The sequence below is a fragment of the Oncorhynchus tshawytscha genome, linkage group LG08 (genome assembly GCF_018296145.1).
Source record: "Oncorhynchus tshawytscha isolate Ot180627B linkage group LG08, Otsh_v2.0, whole genome shotgun sequence".
Classification (NCBI taxonomy): domain Eukaryota; kingdom Metazoa; phylum Chordata; class Actinopteri; order Salmoniformes; family Salmonidae; genus Oncorhynchus; species Oncorhynchus tshawytscha.
In genome coordinates this window covers 12,762,572-12,781,807 of record NC_056436.1, presented here as the reverse complement: position 1 = coordinate 12,781,807, position 19,236 = coordinate 12,762,572, and the positions used below count along the sequence as shown (strand labels likewise).

At 45.2% G+C, this 19,236-nt stretch overlaps 1 protein-coding gene across 3 annotated transcripts in view; it reads left to right on the top strand.

Moving 5' to 3' along the window:
• The window catches only part of LOC112256905 (DNA (cytosine-5)-methyltransferase 3A-like), a 63,922-nt gene that overhangs the window by 14,535 nt on the left and 30,151 nt on the right, over positions 1-19,236 (top strand). For 2 of the 3 annotated variants that reach the window (XM_042325243.1, XM_042325242.1), the window contains exons 5-6: positions 5,104-5,147; positions 5,999-6,145. In XM_042325243.1, coding sequence (XP_042181177.1) covers positions 5,104-5,147; positions 5,999-6,145 — 191 coding nt within the window. The remainder of the gene's footprint in view (positions 1-5,103; positions 5,148-5,998; positions 6,146-19,236) is intronic. The other variant, XM_042325244.1, reaches the window with a different exon arrangement.

The following is a 19,236-nucleotide window of genomic DNA, read 5'->3' as shown; positions in this document are numbered from 1 at the left end:
AGAGGTGGAGGGAGGGAGGGAGAGAGAGAGAGGGAGGGAGGGAGGGAGAGAAAGAGAGGTGGAGGGAGGGAGGGAGAGAGAGGGAGGGAGGGAGAGAAAGAGAGGTGGAGGGAGGGAGGGAGGGAGAGAAAGAGAGGTGGAGGGAGGGAGGGAGAGAGAGGGAGGGAGGGAGAGAAAGAGAGGTGGAGGGAGGGAGGGAGGGAGAGAGAGAGAGGGTGGAGAGAGGGAGGGAGAGAGGGTGGAGAGAGGGAGGGAGAGAGAGAAGTGGAGGGAGGGAGAGAGAGAGGGAGAGAGCGAGGTGAAGGCAGAAAGAAAGAACCAAGTTGAAAGGCCTCTCTTAATGAGCGTGGACCAGTGAGTGTAGGGTGTAAAGGTTGTGTACGCTACTTCAGTGACAGCCCCAGGGTAGTTAAAGCAGGAAAACATGGTCTGCATCCCAAATTACATGTCGGGGTAAAAGGGGACTTTGAGACGGCGTACCAAATGGGACCTGGTCAAAAGTAGGGCACTATATAGGGAATAGGGTGCCATTTGGGATGTGCCCATGCTATCAGGATGTTCCCACAGGCCTCTCAGAGCTCAAGTGTTGTAATGGGGCTGGATAATACAACTCTTCAGTCTACTGTTCTTCTGCTGGTCTGTCACGGTCTTTCAGGGTAGGGTAATAAAATGGTTGTATTCTGTGTTTCTCAATGCTGTGTCATAACGTCCTGTGATGTGTAGCAGCTACATGCAGTGTTGAGGGTTGATATGAAAACAGTGTATTGTATCAACCCTGTCCCACAAATGTGCACACTGCTCAAGAGGATCATAGCTATAAAGACTTGTTGTGAATGTGAGTCAGCTGCTTTTTCCTTGGACCTTCTCCCTTCCTCAGCTTCTCGCTGCTCTACGTATTCCAGAAATAGAACAGGCTTGGAAGCTGTAACCCTGGGAAACTGATGGCTACAGTCACAATAGCTGCCTGGTATTTTGATGCAATCATTTCCATGGTAATGTAGAATGTTGATTAAAATGATGCTAACTGATGAGGCTCATGTAATGTTATGTATATGTTGTAACGTCAGTTGACTCAACAGATCACAGCACAGTGTGAAAGGCACACCTCCTGCTTATACTTCCTGGCATGGTTACAAAATAGCTGCCAGTCCACCCATTATGCCATCATGGACTTGAATGGGGACGTCCGTGGTTAAAAGTCATTAGTCATAATGCTGTTTCAGTTGGGTAGTGTCCATGCTCCTTGGTTAACCTCAACTCTGCTGAACGCAAGAGGGTAAACAATGCTGCTTCAGAATGGATAACACGCCTTTGTAATCACAGCTGACCTGGGTTCAATACTATTCAAAAAACGATTTCAAATCCTTTATCTGGGCTCGATTGAGCTTGCCTGGTGTAATGGAACCAATAGAAGAGTTGTGCAAACACCGCCCATATGGCACTCTGACTTACAGACCTCAGGAACTCATTTCATTCACCGCCAGATATGTGGGGAAAGCCCCAAGGATGCTTCCCCAATGGCACTCTATTCCCTATTTAGGTTAACTTCCTCTGACCTGGTCAAAGGTAGGGCACTGTGTAGGGGACAGCGTGCCATTTGGGACAGAGTCTTGTTTCTGAAGTTCATACTACTAGTGGAGAGTAGGTTAAGCTACATTTTATTACTAGAGGCTTGAGGAAGTATATTTTCTGCAGCAATTAGCCTACAGGAAGTATATTTTCTGCAGCATTTAGCCTACAGGAAGTATATTTTCTGCAGCATTTAGCCTACAGGAAGTATATTTTCTGCAGCATTTAGCCTACAGGAAGTGTGTCAGTTTCCTTTTCTGTATATTTTTATCACACCACCAACGGTTGTGTGGTTTTGTATTTCCAGGCCAGGTATGTTATGTTACGGCTTAGGGTGCAGTTTTCCATCCACACACACACACACACACACACACACGCTCACGCTCATGCACGCACACACATATACACACACACACATGCTCATGCACGCACACACACACATGCACACGGACACACACGCTCATGCACATGAGCACACACATGCACGCACACACGCACACACACACATGCACACTCACAGACACAGACATGCCCACACACACGCGCGAACACACACACGACAGACAGCTAGTTTTAATGGAACCATGTGCTCTAACAGGAAATGCAAAGCATATTTCTTTGAGGTGTAGATAGGAAACATCCAGCAACATTCAGTCAGGCTGGGTGTGGATGTACATAGTCAAGCTGCCTGGGAAGTGGATGATGCCCTTCTGATTGGACCATGTTAGTGAATGGTGAGTGTGAAAGCTGTTGGAGAGAGACTCCTGTTTCTTCTAGAAGTATTACTACTTTATTACAGTGAAGTCGTTGGAACAACACTGTTCCAGAAGCAGGGTGATTGTAATCAAGAAGGCATAGTAGTCGGTGTAGCACATGTCCATACTGGTTCAAGTCCTTCAAGTGTGTAGAGATCCCTGCAGAGATGTTATGTGGACCTAAAGTCACACAAGAGAAGCAGTGAGTAGGCTACAGTGTGTCGTTGTTTTTTTCTGCTTAGTGGCGAGTGGTTGTGAAGTGGTACGAGCTATGGTAATAGTAGCCAGCTGTGGCTCTCCTCTCCTCTCCTCTCCTCTCCTCTCCTCTCCTCTCCTCTCCTCTCCTCTCCTCTCCTCTCCTCTCCTCTCCTCTCCTCTCCTCTCCTCTCCTCTCCTCTCCTCTCCTCTCCTCTCCTCTCCACTACTCATCATGGTTTTACCACACCAAACCTCTGTTGCATCAACTCATCTCAGCCTCCATCTCTTTAGCTGACTGACTGACTGACTGACTGACTGACTGACTGACTGACTGCACCAGCAGCACCTGCACTTGTCTATTCTCTGTCCCTCAGCACATTGAGGTGCCTGAGCTTCACAGGAAAGGGCCGACAACAGGGATGTTGGGAAAGGGCCGACAACAGGGATGTTGGGAAAGGGCAGACAACAGGGATGTTGGGAAAGGGCCGACAACAGGGATGTTGGGAAAGGGCCTACAACAGGGATGTTGGGAAAGGGCAACAGGGATGTTGGGAAAGGGCCGACAACAGGGATGTTGGGAAAGGGCCGACAACAGGGATGTTGGGAAAGGGCCGACAACAGGGATGTTGGGAAAGGGCCGGACAACAGGGATGTTGGGAAAGGGGAAGGTTGGGAAAGGGCCGACAACAGGGATGTTGGGAAAGGGATGCCGACAACAGGGATGTTGGGAAAGGGGATGTTGGGAAAGGGCCGACTACAACAGGGATGTTGGGAAAGGGCCGACAACAGGGATGTTGGGAAAGGGCCGACAACAGGGATGTTGGGAAAGGGCCGACAACAGGGATGTTGGGAAAGGGCCGACAACAGGGAAAGGGCCGACAACAGGGATGTTGGGAAAGGACAACAGGGAGGTTGGGAAAGGGCCGAAGGGCCGACAACAGGGATGTTGGGAAAGGGCCGACAACAGGGATGTTGGGAAAGAAAGGGCCGACAACAGGGATGTTGGGAAAGGGCCGACAACAGGGATGTTGGGAAAGGGCCGACAACAGGGATGTTGGGAAAGGGCCGACAACAGGGATGTTGGGAAAGGGCCGACAACAGGGATGTTGGGAAAGTGCCGACAACAGGGATGTTGGGAAAGGGCCGACAACAGGGATGTTGGGAAAGGGCCGACAACAGGGATGTTGGGAAAGGGCCGACAACAGGGATGTTGGGAAAGGGCCGACAACAGGGATGTTGGGAAAGGGCCGACAACAGGGATGTTGGGAAAGGGCCGACAACAGGGATGTTGGGAAAGGGCCGACAACAGGGATGTTGGGGGAAAAAGGGCCGACAACAGGGATGTTGGGAAAGGGCCGACAACAGGGATGTTGGGAAAGGGCCGACAACAGGGATGTTGGGAAAGGGCCGACAACAGGGATGTTGGGAAAGGGCCGACAACAGGGATGTTGGGAAAGGGCCGCCGACAACAGGGATGTTGGGAAAGGGCCTACAACAGGGATGTTGGGAAAGGGCCGACAACAGGGATGTTGGGAAAGGGGATGTTGGGAAAGGGCGACAACAGGGATGTTGGGAAAGGGCCGACAACAGGGATGTTGGGAAAGGGCCGACAACAGGGATGTTGGGAAAGGGCCGACAACAGGGATGTTGGGAAAGGGCCGACAACAGGGATGTTGGGAAAGGGCCGACAACAGGGATGTTGGGAAAGGGCCGACAACAGGGATGTTGGGAAAGGGCCGACAACAGGGATGTTGGGAAAGGGTCAAACAGGGATGTTGGGAAAGGGCCGACAACAGGGATGTTGGGAAAGGGGGATGTTGGGAAAGGGCCGACAACAGGGATGTTGGGAAAGGGCCGACAACAGGGATGTTGGGAAAGGGCCGACAACAGGGATGTTGGGAAAGGGCACAACAGGGATGTTGGGAAAGGGCCGACAACAGGGATGTTGGGAAAGGGCCGACAAAAGGGCAGGGATGTTGGGGCCTAAAGGGATGTTGGGAAAGGGCCGACAACAGGGACAGGGATGTTGGGAAAGGGCCGACAACAGGGATGTTGGGAAAGGGCCGACAACAGGGATGTTGGGAAAGGGCCGACAACAGGGATGTTGGGAAAGGGTCGACAACAGGGATGTTCATTTACCTGTGGCTTTAGGTTCTACCTGGCAGCTGAGAGAACCAGAGTGAGTTAAGGTCATCTTCGGGGGGCCATTGACGTTGTCTTCAGACAGCTACGTCGTTCTGACACGTCTAACTTTCCTAAGACAACGATGCCATGTGGTGAATAGACTTCTAACCCAGCCAGCAGACTTTGATATATGCTGCTAAGGTGACAGGCCATTGTGACAAGCTCAGCTAGCCCACAAGTGTCTAACTACAGGTCAGGTAGAACTCTTATGAATGATTGAGGAGATCCACTGGTCCTGTGTTGCCGGGTGGCTTTGTTTTTTCTGTCGATGCCAAGGTGACTGTGGCTGTAGTCTCTCTCGTCTCCTATGTGCTGAGATTACTCTGACTTTTGGCTCGCCCACAGGAACACGTTATTGAATGATTGTTCCAGTGTCACTCACTGTGTTTCCCTCTAGATGTGGAGCAGAAGGAGGATGGAGGTGATACAGCCAAGAAACAGGTAAGTCATCCACTGTCTTCATTACACTGTGTTACATCATCAATCAATCAATCCATCCATCCATCAACCAGTCAATCAGTCAGCCCACTTCTCCAGCTCCTCGCATCAATTTAACAATGGTAGAATCTCCCTCCAGTCGATGCTTACATCAATCCTATGGAGGATCTAGTCTAACATTCAGACTGCTGTACACAAGTACACCCTCCTGGAAAAGTTTGGAGAAATGGGATGTATCCTCTTCAGACTGACCTTTGGGGGTTGTGATGTTAGCTGGTGATGATGCTGAACTAGGGGGAAGTGATGTTCTCCTTTTACGATATCATTTTTACAATATCATGACCTCCTGGACTTTTGAAAGAAATGGTACCTATTGGCATATAGATCTGAGATATCAAATACACTTGGTGCCCAGTCCGACATAAGAAGGTCCTTGAGTTGGCCAATGACTTAAGCGGGCTCGCCAAGCCAGGCTGTGATTGGTAGAGTGAGACAGTATAGTGGGTTGCCAGGGCTCTGGAAGAGACAGTTTGTGTTCCTTGCTGTTTGACCAGTCACACAATGTCTGCATTGGGCTGCAGTTTTGTCAATGAGTCATCATCCTTTTCTGGAGCACCCCCCCCTAAGCAGCCCCCCTCCGCCCACACCCCAAAAAGGACAAAGAGCAAAATATTGCTTCTCTGGCTAACTAGCAACAGTACTAGCCAGCAGTTTCAGCAGTGATAGCATGAAACTGTTTGCCTGGGTCATGTTCCTCCTCTACAACCTTGCAAAAAGCAGAACAAACAAACAGAAAACAAGTACATTAGTTAATATCTTTATTCCGGTGTTCTTCTTTGTATCCCTTTAAACAGGGAGTTGGAGGCCCTGGGACAGGCAGGCTGCGTGGCTCCGTCAGTCTGCGTCAGAGGCCCATTCCCAGAGTAACCTTCCAGGCCGGGGACCCATATTACATTAGCAAGAGGACCAGGGAGGAGTGGCTGGCCAAGTGGAAGATGGAGGTGAGTACAGTACCTCCCACTGGATGGCTGGCTAGCCACTGTCTCAGGCAGGGTTAGACTCTTAAGGGTGCCCAATGTGTCTTAGGGGTGCCCAATGTGTCTTGGAGGTGCCCGATGTGTCTTGGGGGTCCAATGTGTCTTGGGGGTGCCCAATGTGTCTTGGAGGTGCCCAATGTGTCTTGGGGGTGCCCAATGTGTCTTGGAGGTGCCCAATGTGTCTTGGAGGTGCCCAATGTGTCTTGGAGGTGCCCAATGTGTCTTGGGGGTTCCCAATGTGTCTTAGGGGTGCCCAATGTGCCTTGGAGGTTCCCTTGGGGTGCCCAATGTGCCCTGGGGGTGCCCAATGTGTCTTGGGGGTGCCCGATGTTAATATCTTTCACAATTGTGGGGCTTATGTGTGGGCTCTAGGACTGACTCCAGAGATTTGAATCATTGGGTTTCAGCCCTAGTGATTTGTTATGGAGATGATTTGTTCCCAGTCCTCTCTAGCCATCCTGTTATTCAAACCTTGTTTCAGGGACCACAAATAGTCCAGAGCTGTCTGGCAGGGTTACCAAGATTCCAATAGGCCAATAGACAGGGCATTCTCAGCAAAGTGGGACGGGATTTGTTGGGTTCTCTCACAGCCAAGTGTATTTGATAGGTCATTGATATATCAAAGAGATACCATTTATTTCATTGTTTTTGTAGGTTGGTTGAGTTCACAGTTTCCTTCCTGTCTTTGTGTCTTTGTAGGACCTACTTCAGGGCACCATTGTTGACCAATGATAAATGACCGCTATGTTGTTGCTCACTTTTGTGCTTTGTTGCCTCAGTTTGGTTCCCACTATACAGCCCAAAGTCACATTATAGGCATGGACTTGCACCAGTTAAAGACTAATCTAGCCCCCACCTGAATCCAAACGGGGTTTAAGTTTATTAGCCATGTAATGAACTAATTGGAAATCCAGTAATAATGCAAACTAAGGAGAGAAAACCAAGTTAATTTACAACGTCGAGACTAATAAAGTTAATTTACGATATCAAGACTAATAAAGTTAATTTACGATATCAAGACTAATTAAGTTAATTTACGATATCGAGACTAATAAGAATGTTCTTCTGTTGTTACAACCACTTTATTATATTTTATGTTGCAGTAATGTGGCTGCCAAATGTACATCCCTATATCAGGCTATTGCATTGGTCGTTTCTGAAATCATGCCTCCTCCTGAATGTGACTACACAGCATTCCTACTCACCCAATGTGACGTAATGTACTCTACTGCTAATTCAAGCTGTGGGATTTCATTTCAGATCATTAATAACTCTTTCTCAAAACAATATGTCATAAATCCTTAGAAATGTTTCCCTCCCACTCTATCTCTTTCTCTCTCATCCCTCCTCCCCTCTGTCTCTACCTCCCTACCCCCTCCTCTCTATCCCTCTCTCCCATCCCTCCTCCCCTCTGTCTCTACCTCCCTCCCTATCCCTCTCTCTCATCCCTCCTCCCCTCTGTCTCTACCTCCCTCCCTATCCCTCTCTCTCATCCCTCCTCCCCTCTGTCTCTACCTACCTCCTACCCCCTCCTCTCTATCTCTCTCTCCCATCCCTCCTCCCCTCTGTCTCTACCTCCCTACCCCTTCCCTCTCTATCCCTCTCTCTCATCCCTCCTCCCCTCTGTCTCTACCTCCCTACCCCCTCCTCTCTATCCCTCTCTCTCATCCCTCCTCCCCTCTGTCTCTACCTCCCTACCCCCTCCTCTCTATCCCTCTCTCTCATCCCTCCTCCCCTCTGTCTCTACCTCCCTACCCCCTCCTCTCTATCCCTCTCTCTCATCCCTCCTCCCCTCTGTCTCTACCTCCCTACCCCCTCCTCTCTATCCCTCTCTCCCATCCCTCCTCCCCTCTGTCTCTACCTCCCTCTCTATCCCTCTCTCTCATCCCTCCTCCCCTCTGTCTCTACCTCCCTCCCTATCTCTTTCTCTCTATCCCTCTCTCTCATCCCTCCTCCCCTCTGTCTCTACCTCCCTACCTATCCCTCTCTCTCATCCCTCCTCCCCTCTGTCTCTACCTCCCTCCCTATCTCTTTCTCTCTATCCCTCTCTCCCATCCCTCCTCCCCTCTATCTCTACCTCCCTACCCCTGCTCTCTCTCTCTCTCTCTCTCTCTCTCTCTCTCTCTCTCTCTTTTGCTCTCTCTCTTTCCTTCCTTCCTTCCTTCCTTCCTTCCTTCCTTCCTTCCTTCCCCCCTTCCTTCCTCCCCCTCTCTCCCTCCCACCACCCCCTCCATCCCTCCTCCTCTCTCTTTCTAACTCCCCTTCTCTCCATCGTTCCCCCTCTCTCTCCCTCCATCCCTCGCTCTCTTGCTCTCCCCTCCTTCTCTCTCTCTCTCCCCTTTCTCTCCTTCCTTCCTTCCTTCCTTCCTTCCTTCCTTCCTTCCCCCCCTCTCTCCTCCCTCTTCACATCAGACTATAATACTCCTGGTAGTAAGGCCAGAACTTGTAGTGAGAGACACTGTTACGTCACTGTCACTGTTACGTAATGAGTGGCTGTGTCCATGGCAACAAGATGGGGGCTACCATTTCGTCTCTCACCCCACCCCTCCAGCCATCAGCCCTGCCATTGGAGCAGGCTTGGGAAGAACCCATAAGAGTGTCTGGCGGGGGGAATTATTTGCAAATTAGCAGGACATGCTGGGGTCTGGCGAGTGAAACGTGGTAAAGAACCACAGAAACAGGCAGCTGAGGTTAGGCACCGCAGCTCTCATTTTACAAATATAGAAGCGCATTTTCTTTCAACTAAGCGGCTTTAAAAATCATAAGATAACATAAAGAGGGCATTTCATAAAATAAGCATGTGTTAGAAGAAATAGTCAGTATATTGTGATATACATTTTATTTCTTTATGAGAACATTTGCATAAGGATGGATTTGTTGTGATGGCATTGCAGAAGCCCTTTTCCCAGGACTAAACAGAAGAGGTAAAGAATAAGCTGGCTGGTTTGGCTGTTGTTGTTGTTGTTGTTGTTGTTGTTGTTGTTGTTGTTGCTGTTGCTGCTGCTGGGGACAATGCATCAGGTTCACCGTGTTTCTGGACTTGACTGAGAAGGAAAGGAGCTGTCTGAACTGAAAGGGTTAGCTTAAAGGGGAAGAATTCCTTTCTACTCTGTTCTTCCATTTCTCCCAGAGAAAGAGAGGGATCACTCTTTTTAAGTTCCTTGTCTTACAGTGGACTTTTCTCTCCTTCCTCCCGCCCCTCATTCTTCTCCTAACCCCTCCCGCAGCCCCAGCTATGGATATGAGGATGAAGATGAGGTTTGCAGCATATTTCCAGCACTGTTTGCAAGGCAGCCTCTTGGCTCTCTGCCAACATTTTGCAAGTCCTCTCTAGCCAACCAGAATTCCTGTCTTCAGTCACCTGACCCTGAATTTCCAGACAAAGAAATGTTCATGCTTCTTTCTTTATTTTTATTGAGTGATCTCCTCTACCCCAGGAGTGGGGGGTAAACAAATTGCAGCCCCCACATTGGATTAAAAGGATTGTGTGCCAGCGTGTATGGGTATGTGCATTGCATTATTTGTTTGCTAACATTGTGGTGGAGAGTGTGCATTAGACATGAACCCGCATACAGCAAGAGGAATATGCTGACTTCGGGTATTTCCACTAGAGTTGCTACTGCCCATCTGTTGTCTCTCAGCAGCTTAAAGGGAAACACTCTCTTTATGAAAGGAAAGTGAAAGCAGTGATTTTCACAAGTGCAGAGAAAATGTTTTACATTTTTTAAATTTAATTTAATTTTCTGAGAATAATGTGATCCTGAGGGGGGAATGTGCATAAACTGTTTCCTGTTTTACAGCAGTAACACTAAGAGTTTTTAATGCACACATTAGCATTATTATGTGTTTTCTTGTGTTTTTACAATTTTTTCCCCCGGTGGGTTTGGTTTTCTTCCCAGTTTAGATAAGCTACTTGCTTACACAATACATGACACTTTTATGTACATTATCAGCCACCCATTCTAGATCAGAATAGTTCTAAAAGCATTATGCCTATGTTTCTGACAGACGGTTTAGCAGCTGTAGAGTTTGTAGTGTAAAGATTGAATATCTGAACCAGTTGAACTGGGAGAAAGTTCAGTGCTAGGCCTCAACCCTTCTCTCTGTCGTGTGGACTGTTTTAAGTCTACATTTTACACTGTAGTCATTTAGCAGACGCTCTTATCTAGAGCCACTTACAGTTAGTGAATTCATCTTAAGATAAATAGGAGGGACAACCACATATTACAGGCATAGTAAGTAGAAGGGGGGGATATGCTTAATGGAAATTCCTTGTAAGATGATTAAAAGATTTTCAAGTCCTTTTGAAAGTAATTTGACCAAGCTCATCGGGTGGCAGTTTTAACAATACCACTTGTGTATTCATAGTGAACTATGTTCATGTACTCATGACTGACCCTGGAATATTATTCCTACTTGCCTCCAAAAAGGACCCAATACAATGGGGACCAGATGGTGTCTTTCAGTGTGTGTTGTGTGTGTGTGTGTGTGTGTGTGTGTGTGTGTGTGTGTGTGTGTGTGTGTGTGACCCCCAGTGTGTGTGTGTGTGTGTGTGTGTGTGTGTGTGTGTGTGTGTGTGTGTGTGTGTGTGTGTGTGTGTGTGTGACCCCCAGTTACGTGTGTGTGTGTGTGTGTGTGTGTGTGTGTGTGTGTGTGTGTGTGTGTGTGTGTGTGTGTGTGTGTGTGTGACCCCCATTGTGTGTGTGTGGCATTTGTTACGTGTGTGTGTGTGCTTGGGCATGTGCGAATGTGTATGTGCGCGCGTGGAACAGATGTGTGCGAATGTGTGTGTGTATCTGAGTGACTCCCCGCCTGGGCCAGTAATAAAATACACAGCCATTGTGGGGCATTATGACAACGATTAGGGCTAATGAATACTGTTACCACATTGCTACACACGGTTCTGCTGTGTTCATCTGTGTGTTAAGGTGTTTCAGGGTTAATTACCTGCCTGAAAGCAGCTATGATCATGATCTGATGATCCTAACAGTCTGTTTACTATAATGTTGAATCACATTATTCATTTTAGCTTACATCTCTCTGGGAATCCCCATTGATTTCTTCCTGTGTGGGGAAAGAAATTGTTGTGTTTTATTAATGCTTTACAAATACCAACTCAGTTGGTCGTACAGTATACAGTAATTCACTGTTCCTGACTACAGAGGAGACGTGTTGGAGATCTTTGTGTCAGAGAAATGACTTGGTCAAATCCTTGACCATACCTGTATATTAACTGTGTAGTTGTCTATTTCATCTGGTAACACGAGACATGAAGCTGCTATTATACCTGTATATTAACCGTGTAGTTGTCTATTTCATCTGGTAACACGAGACATGAAGCTGCTATTATACCTGTATATTAACTGTGTAGTTGTCTATTTTATCTGGTAACAAATCAGACATGAAGCTGCTATTATACCTGTATATTAACTGTGTAGTTGTCTATTTTATCTGGTAACACGAGACATGAAGCTGGTATTATACCTGTATATTAACTGTGTAGTTGTCTATTTCATCTGGTAACACGAGACATGAAGCTGCTATTATACCTGTATATTAACCGTGTAGTTGTCTATTTTATCTGGTAACACGAGACATGAAGCTGCTATTATACCTGTATATTAACCGTGTAGTTGTCTATTTTATCTGGTAAACCAAGAGACATGAAGCTGCTATTATACCTGTATATTAACTGTGTAGTTGTCTATTTTATCTGGTAACACGAGACATGAAGCTGCTATTATACCTGTATATTAACCGTGTAGTTGTCTATTTTATCTGGTAACACGAGACATGAAGCTGCTATTATACCTGTATATTAACTGTGTAGTTGTCTATTTTATCTGACAGTAACACGAGACATGAAGCTGCTATTATACCTGTATATTAACTGTGTAGTTGTCTATTTTATCTGGTAACCAGACATTGAAGCTGCTATTATACCTGTATATTAACTGTGTAGTTGTCTATTTTATCTGGTAACACGAGACATGAAGCTGCTATTATACCTGTATATTAACTGTGTAGTTGTCTATTTTATCTGGTAACACGAGACATGAAGCTGCTATTATACCTGTATATTAACTGTGTAGTTGTCTATTTTATCTGGTAACACGAGACATGAAGCTGCTATTATACCTGTATATTAACTGTGTAGTTGTCTATTTTATCTGGTAACACGAGACATGAAGCTGCTATTATACCTGTATATTAACCGTGTAGTTGTCTATTTCATCTGGTAACACGAGACATGAAGCTGCTATTATACCTGTATATTAACTGTGTAGTTGTCTATTTTATCTGGTAACACGAGACATGAAGCTGCTATTATACCTGTATATTAACTGTGTAGTTGTCTATTTCATCTGGTAACACTAGACATGAAGCTGCTATTATATGTGGAAACTGTTATAGATCCAGTCTATGAATAAGAAGCAGCTCTTATTATTTGCCTAGGAACTGGGGGCCTCATGGGGTACTGAACAACAAACACATGACAAGAGAGGTTGTCTTCTGCAAAATGTCTCTACAGTCAGGAAGTCAGTCAGAGGAATGGAGGGCTTTTCCACCGATTAACTACTAACCTACTAATCTCAACCAGGCGCAGTTAGTAGTTAGCAGTTAGCTGATAACAGTTAGCAGTTAGCTGATAGCAGTTAGCTGATAACAGTTAGCAGGTAGCTGATAACAGTTAGCAGTTAGTAGTTAGCAGTTAGCTGATAACAGTTAGCAGTTAGCTGATAACAGTTAGCAGTTAGCTGATAACAGTTAGCAGGTAGCTGATAACAGTTAGCAGGTAGCTGATAACAGTCGTTTCTAGTCGTTTAGTCGTTTCTCCATTGTTGCTTATGTTTGCCTTCTTTCCTGTGTGCAGTACAGTACTGTATATATTTGAGACAAGTTTAGTGTGTAGGACAGTATGTCTGTATGGTACATTATACCAACACTCAGCATCTTTTTAACATCAAAGATACCATTTACCGGGAGTAGCTACTTTTCCTTCCTACTGGTCTTATTGTTAGTATCCATTCATGGTGTCATTTTCTATGTTGATCTCTGAGTTGGCACATAGTGTATATGTGCTGCTAGCTAGCTGGTATTTCTGAAGTTGTCAGTGGTAGGCAGCGTGTGTAAAATGATAAAGACTGCATTGTCTCTCTCGCTCTCTCTCTCTCTCTCTCTCTCTCTCTCTCTCTCTCTCTCTCTCTCTCTCTCTCTCTCTCTCTATCCCCACTACCTCCTGTGCATTTTATTTTTTCTCTCCTGTGGATCTAGAGAGCCTGTCTTGCAGACTGCCTGCCTGGTGTAGCTGCACTCTCACATGAGAGAGAGGCCCCAAAAGGGGGCATTTACAACTGGGAAAAAGGCCAGAGACAAATATCTGGTTCTTATAGCCCCTGTACTCTATTCCTCCCCCACCATTGTTTGGTAGAGTCAGTTTTCCATTGATTCTGAAGATAAATGACCCACTAGCAGCACCCTGGAGAGAGCAGTTACTCCCCCAAAACGTGCCAAGATGGCTACCACAGTACCGTTGTAACAGTACTGTACAGTAGGCTACAGGATTTTACATTTATATTTGACATTTTTGTCATTTAGCAGACACTCTTATCCAGAGCGACTTACAGTAGTAGTGAGTGCATAAGTTTTCCTCACTTCCTTAAAATCTACCTGTAACTTACTTACTGTGTTGTAGTCCCACCAGATGGCCTGTTACATTATCAATGAGTCTGAACCCATTGAAGTCAGTTAATTTTTTATTTTTCCAGTCAATGATTAGCAGAGATTCCTTTGTTGTGCCATACTGTGTCCACAGTATCAACAGGTGCACTTGTAACAGATTTGACTTGCCAGGAATGATCTTGGCACCAAATCACTTATTTGACTGCATAAGAAAACATAGTAAAACTTTATTACTATAAGTAGATAATATATTTGGATTTTGTTTGAATCAGCTTGTTTGAATCAATTTGTTTGAATCAGTGTGTATTATTCACAAGTTTGTTTGATTCAGAGTGTTTGAATCAGTGTTTGATTAACAAGTTTATTTGATTCAGAGTGTTTGAATCAGTGTGTATTATTCACAAGTTTGTTTGATTCAGAGTGTTTGAATCAGTGTGTTTGATTAACAAGTTTATTTGATTCAGAGTGTTTGAATCAGTGTGTTTGATTCACAAGTTTGTTTAAATCTAACACACGTCCAAGAGGACACCACCTCTATACTCTGCTCATCCCCTGACTCCTGTGTTCAACTAAAACCTAGTAAAACGTTTATTACCATCATAGACTTAGAAGAAAACAGTGTTTAAAGTATTCTTTTTTTACAGGACATATTTTCCCTCCTCTACACATCAAATCCCCTGCCTCCTGTATAACCTTTAGCTGAGCCAGCTGAACCAACACTCTAACACATATGGTTGAGGAGGGCTTTGAACCAGGAAGTCATCCACTACTTACTGCAGATATTTATAAACTAGAGCAGAGCCTCTTGATTGAACACCACATGTTTCTGCTCTGCCTCACCAGCCCCTCCCCATCCAACCCCTCTCCCTGAGGGCCTACTGTATGGAGGGAGGGAGGGAGGGAACTCAGATGGAGGCTTAGGGTTTGTTCCCAGCCCTCTCCTTATCTCTCCGAGGGTGTCTCAGGGAGAGTTGCAAAAATTCCATTTCCATTTCACACCTCACACTTGTACATGAAATGAAACAGGACAAATATAAGCACCCACTATTTGATACACTACAGTCAGCCCTGGGACACTCATAGTGTGAGAGAAACCTGAGAAAGATTTTGCACCAGAGCATTGGAATAAGTGCAGGGAAGGGTTTTCACATGTGTGTGTGTGTGTGTGTTTTGAGATATATATACTGTGTGTAAAAGAGAAAGGCAAAGAGAGAGAGAGAGAGAGAGAGAGAGAGAGAGAGAGAACCTGATAGAGAGAGAGAAAATGACAGGGAGAGAGAGAGAGAACCTGATAGAGATAGAGAGAAAGTGACAGAGAGAGAGAGAGAGAACGTGACAGAGAGAGAGAGAGAGAGAACCTGATAGAGAGAAAGTGAGAGAAAGAGAGAGAGAACCTGATAGAGAGAGAGAACCTGAGAGAGAGAGAGAGAAAGTGACAGAGAGAGAGAGGCAGACTGCAGTAGGATGAATGCAGCTGTTGGGAATTTAGAGTGAGAGGGGCTGTAGGGCCTCTCTCTCGTCCTCTCTGTGTGATTGGTTCAGTGTCAGGTACCAAAACCCAGTGAACTCTCCCTCTGTCTACTGCCTGGAGATGTCAGGGCCTAGCAAATACAGTACATAGAGAGATGCTATTGGTCAGCAGATATTTAAATTGTATTTATTTAATTAACCTTTTATATAACTAGGCAAGTCAGTTAAGAACAAATTCTTATTTACAATGATGGCCTACCAAAAAGCAAAAGGCCTCCTGCGGGGACGGGGCTGGGATTATTATAATTTTTTTTAAATTACAAAAAATATAGGACAAAACACACATCACGACAAGAGAGACAACACAGCACTACATAAAGAGAGACCTATAAGATGACAACAGCACAGCATGGTAGCAACACAACATGACAATGCAGCATGGCAGCAGCACAACATGACAACAACATGGCAGCAGCACAACATGGCAACAGCACAGCATGGTAACAACAGAACATGGTAGCAGCACAACATCGTAGCAGCACAACATGGTAGTAGCACAACATGGTAGCAGCACAACATGGTAGAAGCACAACATGGTAGCAACACAACATGGTAGCAGCACAACATGGTAGCAGCACAACATGGTAGAGGCACAACATGGTAGAAGCACAACATGGTAGCAACACAACATGGTAATAGTACAACATGGTAGCAGCACAACATGGTAGAAACATTAGCAGTGCTCTATACTACAGTTTTCTTTTTGTATTGTGTGAACAGCTGCCAGTGCTGGACAGTGGACACTAAAGTATTGTATAGGATTTGTATCTTTATTCAGATATATAGGTTATTTATACAGGCTATTTATACAGGTTAGCATTAAAGGAAAAATCCACTCAAAAACTATATTTTAATAATTTTGTCATTTGTCCACTGTTGATACAGTACATTCCCAAAATGTTTTGCATGTCAGCGCTCAGGTTTTCAGGTTGTAGGTTTTTCAAGAAGCAACATGTCACTTGCCACACCATGATGATCCGGTTTTTCAAGAAGCAACATGTCACTTGCCACACCATGATGATCCGGTTTTTCAAGAAGCAACATGTCACTTGCCACACCATGATGATCCGGTTTTTCAAGAAGCAACATGTCACTTGCCACACCATGATGATCTGGCTTTTTAAGAAGCAACATGTCACTGAAAATTTACTGCTGACAAGCAAAATATTTAGGGCCCAAAAATATATATATATAATTTAGGGCCTCTAATAATGCAAAAAATATCAGAAAATATTTTTGGAGTGGATTTTTCCTTTCATCTTCTTTTGGAAGAGAAACCTGTTTGCTTTTGTATCGTTGACCAGAGTGGACTTTTACTGAGAAAATAATGTTTATACAAGTTTAGGATGGCAAGGTTCTAGAATCTGGTTTTTATTTGTCTTAATTGAACCTTTATTTTACCAGGTTGTCCCATTGTGGTCAAAATACCTCCATTTCAAGGGAGATCTGTTCTGATTTATCTAGTAGTTCACGGCTATAATTACCATATTCCTGCTCTTTAACCATAATTGTGTAAACATTAGTTAGGCCTAATTTACGCTACTTTTCCCTGACTTGTTGATATTGAAATGCTACACCCATTGAGGTCAGTTCACTACTAGAATGTGTGAAACACACTGATCCTTCTGGTGATTGGCTTGTCTGTGTGTAGTCCTGACTCCTATTCCTACTGGTAATTGGCTTGTCTGTGTGTAGTCCTGATCCTACTGGTGATTGGCTTGTCTGTGTGTAGTCCTGACTTCTATTCCTACTGGTAATTGGCTTGTCTGTGTGTAGTCCTGATCCTACTGGTGATTGGCTTGTCTGTGTGTAGTCCTGACTTCTATTCCTACTGGTAATTGGCTTGTCTGTGTGTAGTCCTGACTTCTATTCCTACTGGTGATTGGCTTGTCTGTGTGTAGTCCTGACTCCTATTCCTACTGGTGATTGGCTTGTCTGTGTGTAGTCCTGGCTCCTATTCCTACTGGTAATTGGCTTGTCTGTGTGTAGTCCTGACTTCTATTCCTACTGGTAATTGGCTTGTCTGTGTGTAGTCCTGATCCTACTGGTGATTGGCTTGTCTGTGTGTAGTCCTGATCCTACTGGTGATTGGCTTGTCTCTGTGTAGTCCTGACTCCTGATCCTACTGGTGATTGGCTTGTCTGTGTGTAGTCCTGACTCCTGATCCTACTGGTGATTGGCTTGTCTGTGTGTAGTCCTGATCCTACTGGTGATTGGCTTGTCTCTGTGTAGTCCTGATCCTGCTGGTGATTGGCTTGTCTGTGTGTAGTCCTGACTCCTGATCCTACTGGTGATTGGCTTGTCTGTGTGTAGTCCTGACTCCTGATCCTACTGGTGATTGGCTTGTCTGTGTGTAGTCCTGACACCTGATCCTACTGGTTATTGGCTTGTCTGTGTGTAGTCCTGACTCCTGATCCTGCTGGTCATTGGCTTCTCTGTGTGTAGTCCTGACTCCTGATTCTACTGGTGATTGGCTTGTCTGTGTGTAGTCCTGTGTGTAGTCCATTAACCTTTGACTATTGGATGTTCTTATAGGCACTTTAGCATTGCCAGTGTAACAGTATAGCTTCCGTCCCTCTCCTCGCTCCTACCTGGGCTCGAACCAGGAACACATCGACAACAGCCACCCTCGAAGCAGCGTTACCCATCGCTCCACAAACTCCGCGGCCCTTGCAGAGCAACCACTCCATGTCTCAGAGCGAGTGACGTTTGAAACACTATTAGCGCTCACCCCGCTAACTAGCTAGCCATTTCACATCGGTTACACCAGCCTAATCTTGGGAGTTGATAGGCTTGAAGTCATAAACAGCTCAATGCTTGAAGCATTGCGAAGAGCTGCTGGCAAAACGCACAAAAGTGCTGTTTGAATGAATGCTTACGAGCCTGCTGCTGGCTACCATCGCTCAGTCAGACTGCTCTATCAAATCATAGACTTAGTTATAACATAATAACACACAGAAATACGAGCCTTAGGTCATTAATATGGTCGAATCCGGAAACTATCATCTCGAAAACAAGATGTTTATTCTTTCAGTGAAATACGGAACCGTTCCATATTTTATCTAACGGCTGGCATCCATAAGTCTAAATATTCCTGTTACATTGCACAACCTTCAATGTTATGTCATAATTACGTAAAATTCTGCCAAATTAGTTCGCAAAGAGCCAGGCGGCCCAAACTGTTGCATATACCCTGACTCTACGTGCAATGAACGCAAGAGAAGTGACACAATTTCGCCTGGTTAATATTGCCTGCTAACCTGGATTTCTTTTAGCTAAATATGCAGGTTAATAAAGATATACTTCTGTGTATTGATTTTAAGAAAGGCATTGACGTTTATGTTTAGGTACACGTTGGAGCAACGACATTCCTTTTTCGCGAATGCGCACTGCATCGATTATATGCAATGCACAACACGCTAGATAAACTAGTAATATCATCAACCATGTGTTGTTAACTAGTGATTATGATTGATTGATTGTTTTTTACAAGATAAGTTTAATGCTAGCTAGCAACTTACCTTGGCTTACTGCATTTGCGTAACAGGCAGGCTCCTCGTGGAGTGCAATGAGAGGCAGCTGGTTATAGCGTTGGACTAGTTAACTGTAAGGTTTCAAAATTGAATCCCCGAGCTGACAAGGTACAAATCTGTCGTTCTGCCCCTGAACAAGGCAGTTAACTCACCGTTCCTAGGCTGTCATTGAAAATAAGAATTTGTTCTTAACTGACTTGCCTCGTTAAATAAAGATTAAATAAAGGTGTAATTTTTTTTTTAAATCAGCCAAATCCGTGTCCAAAAATACCGATTTCCGATTGTTATGAAAACTTGAAATTGGCCCTA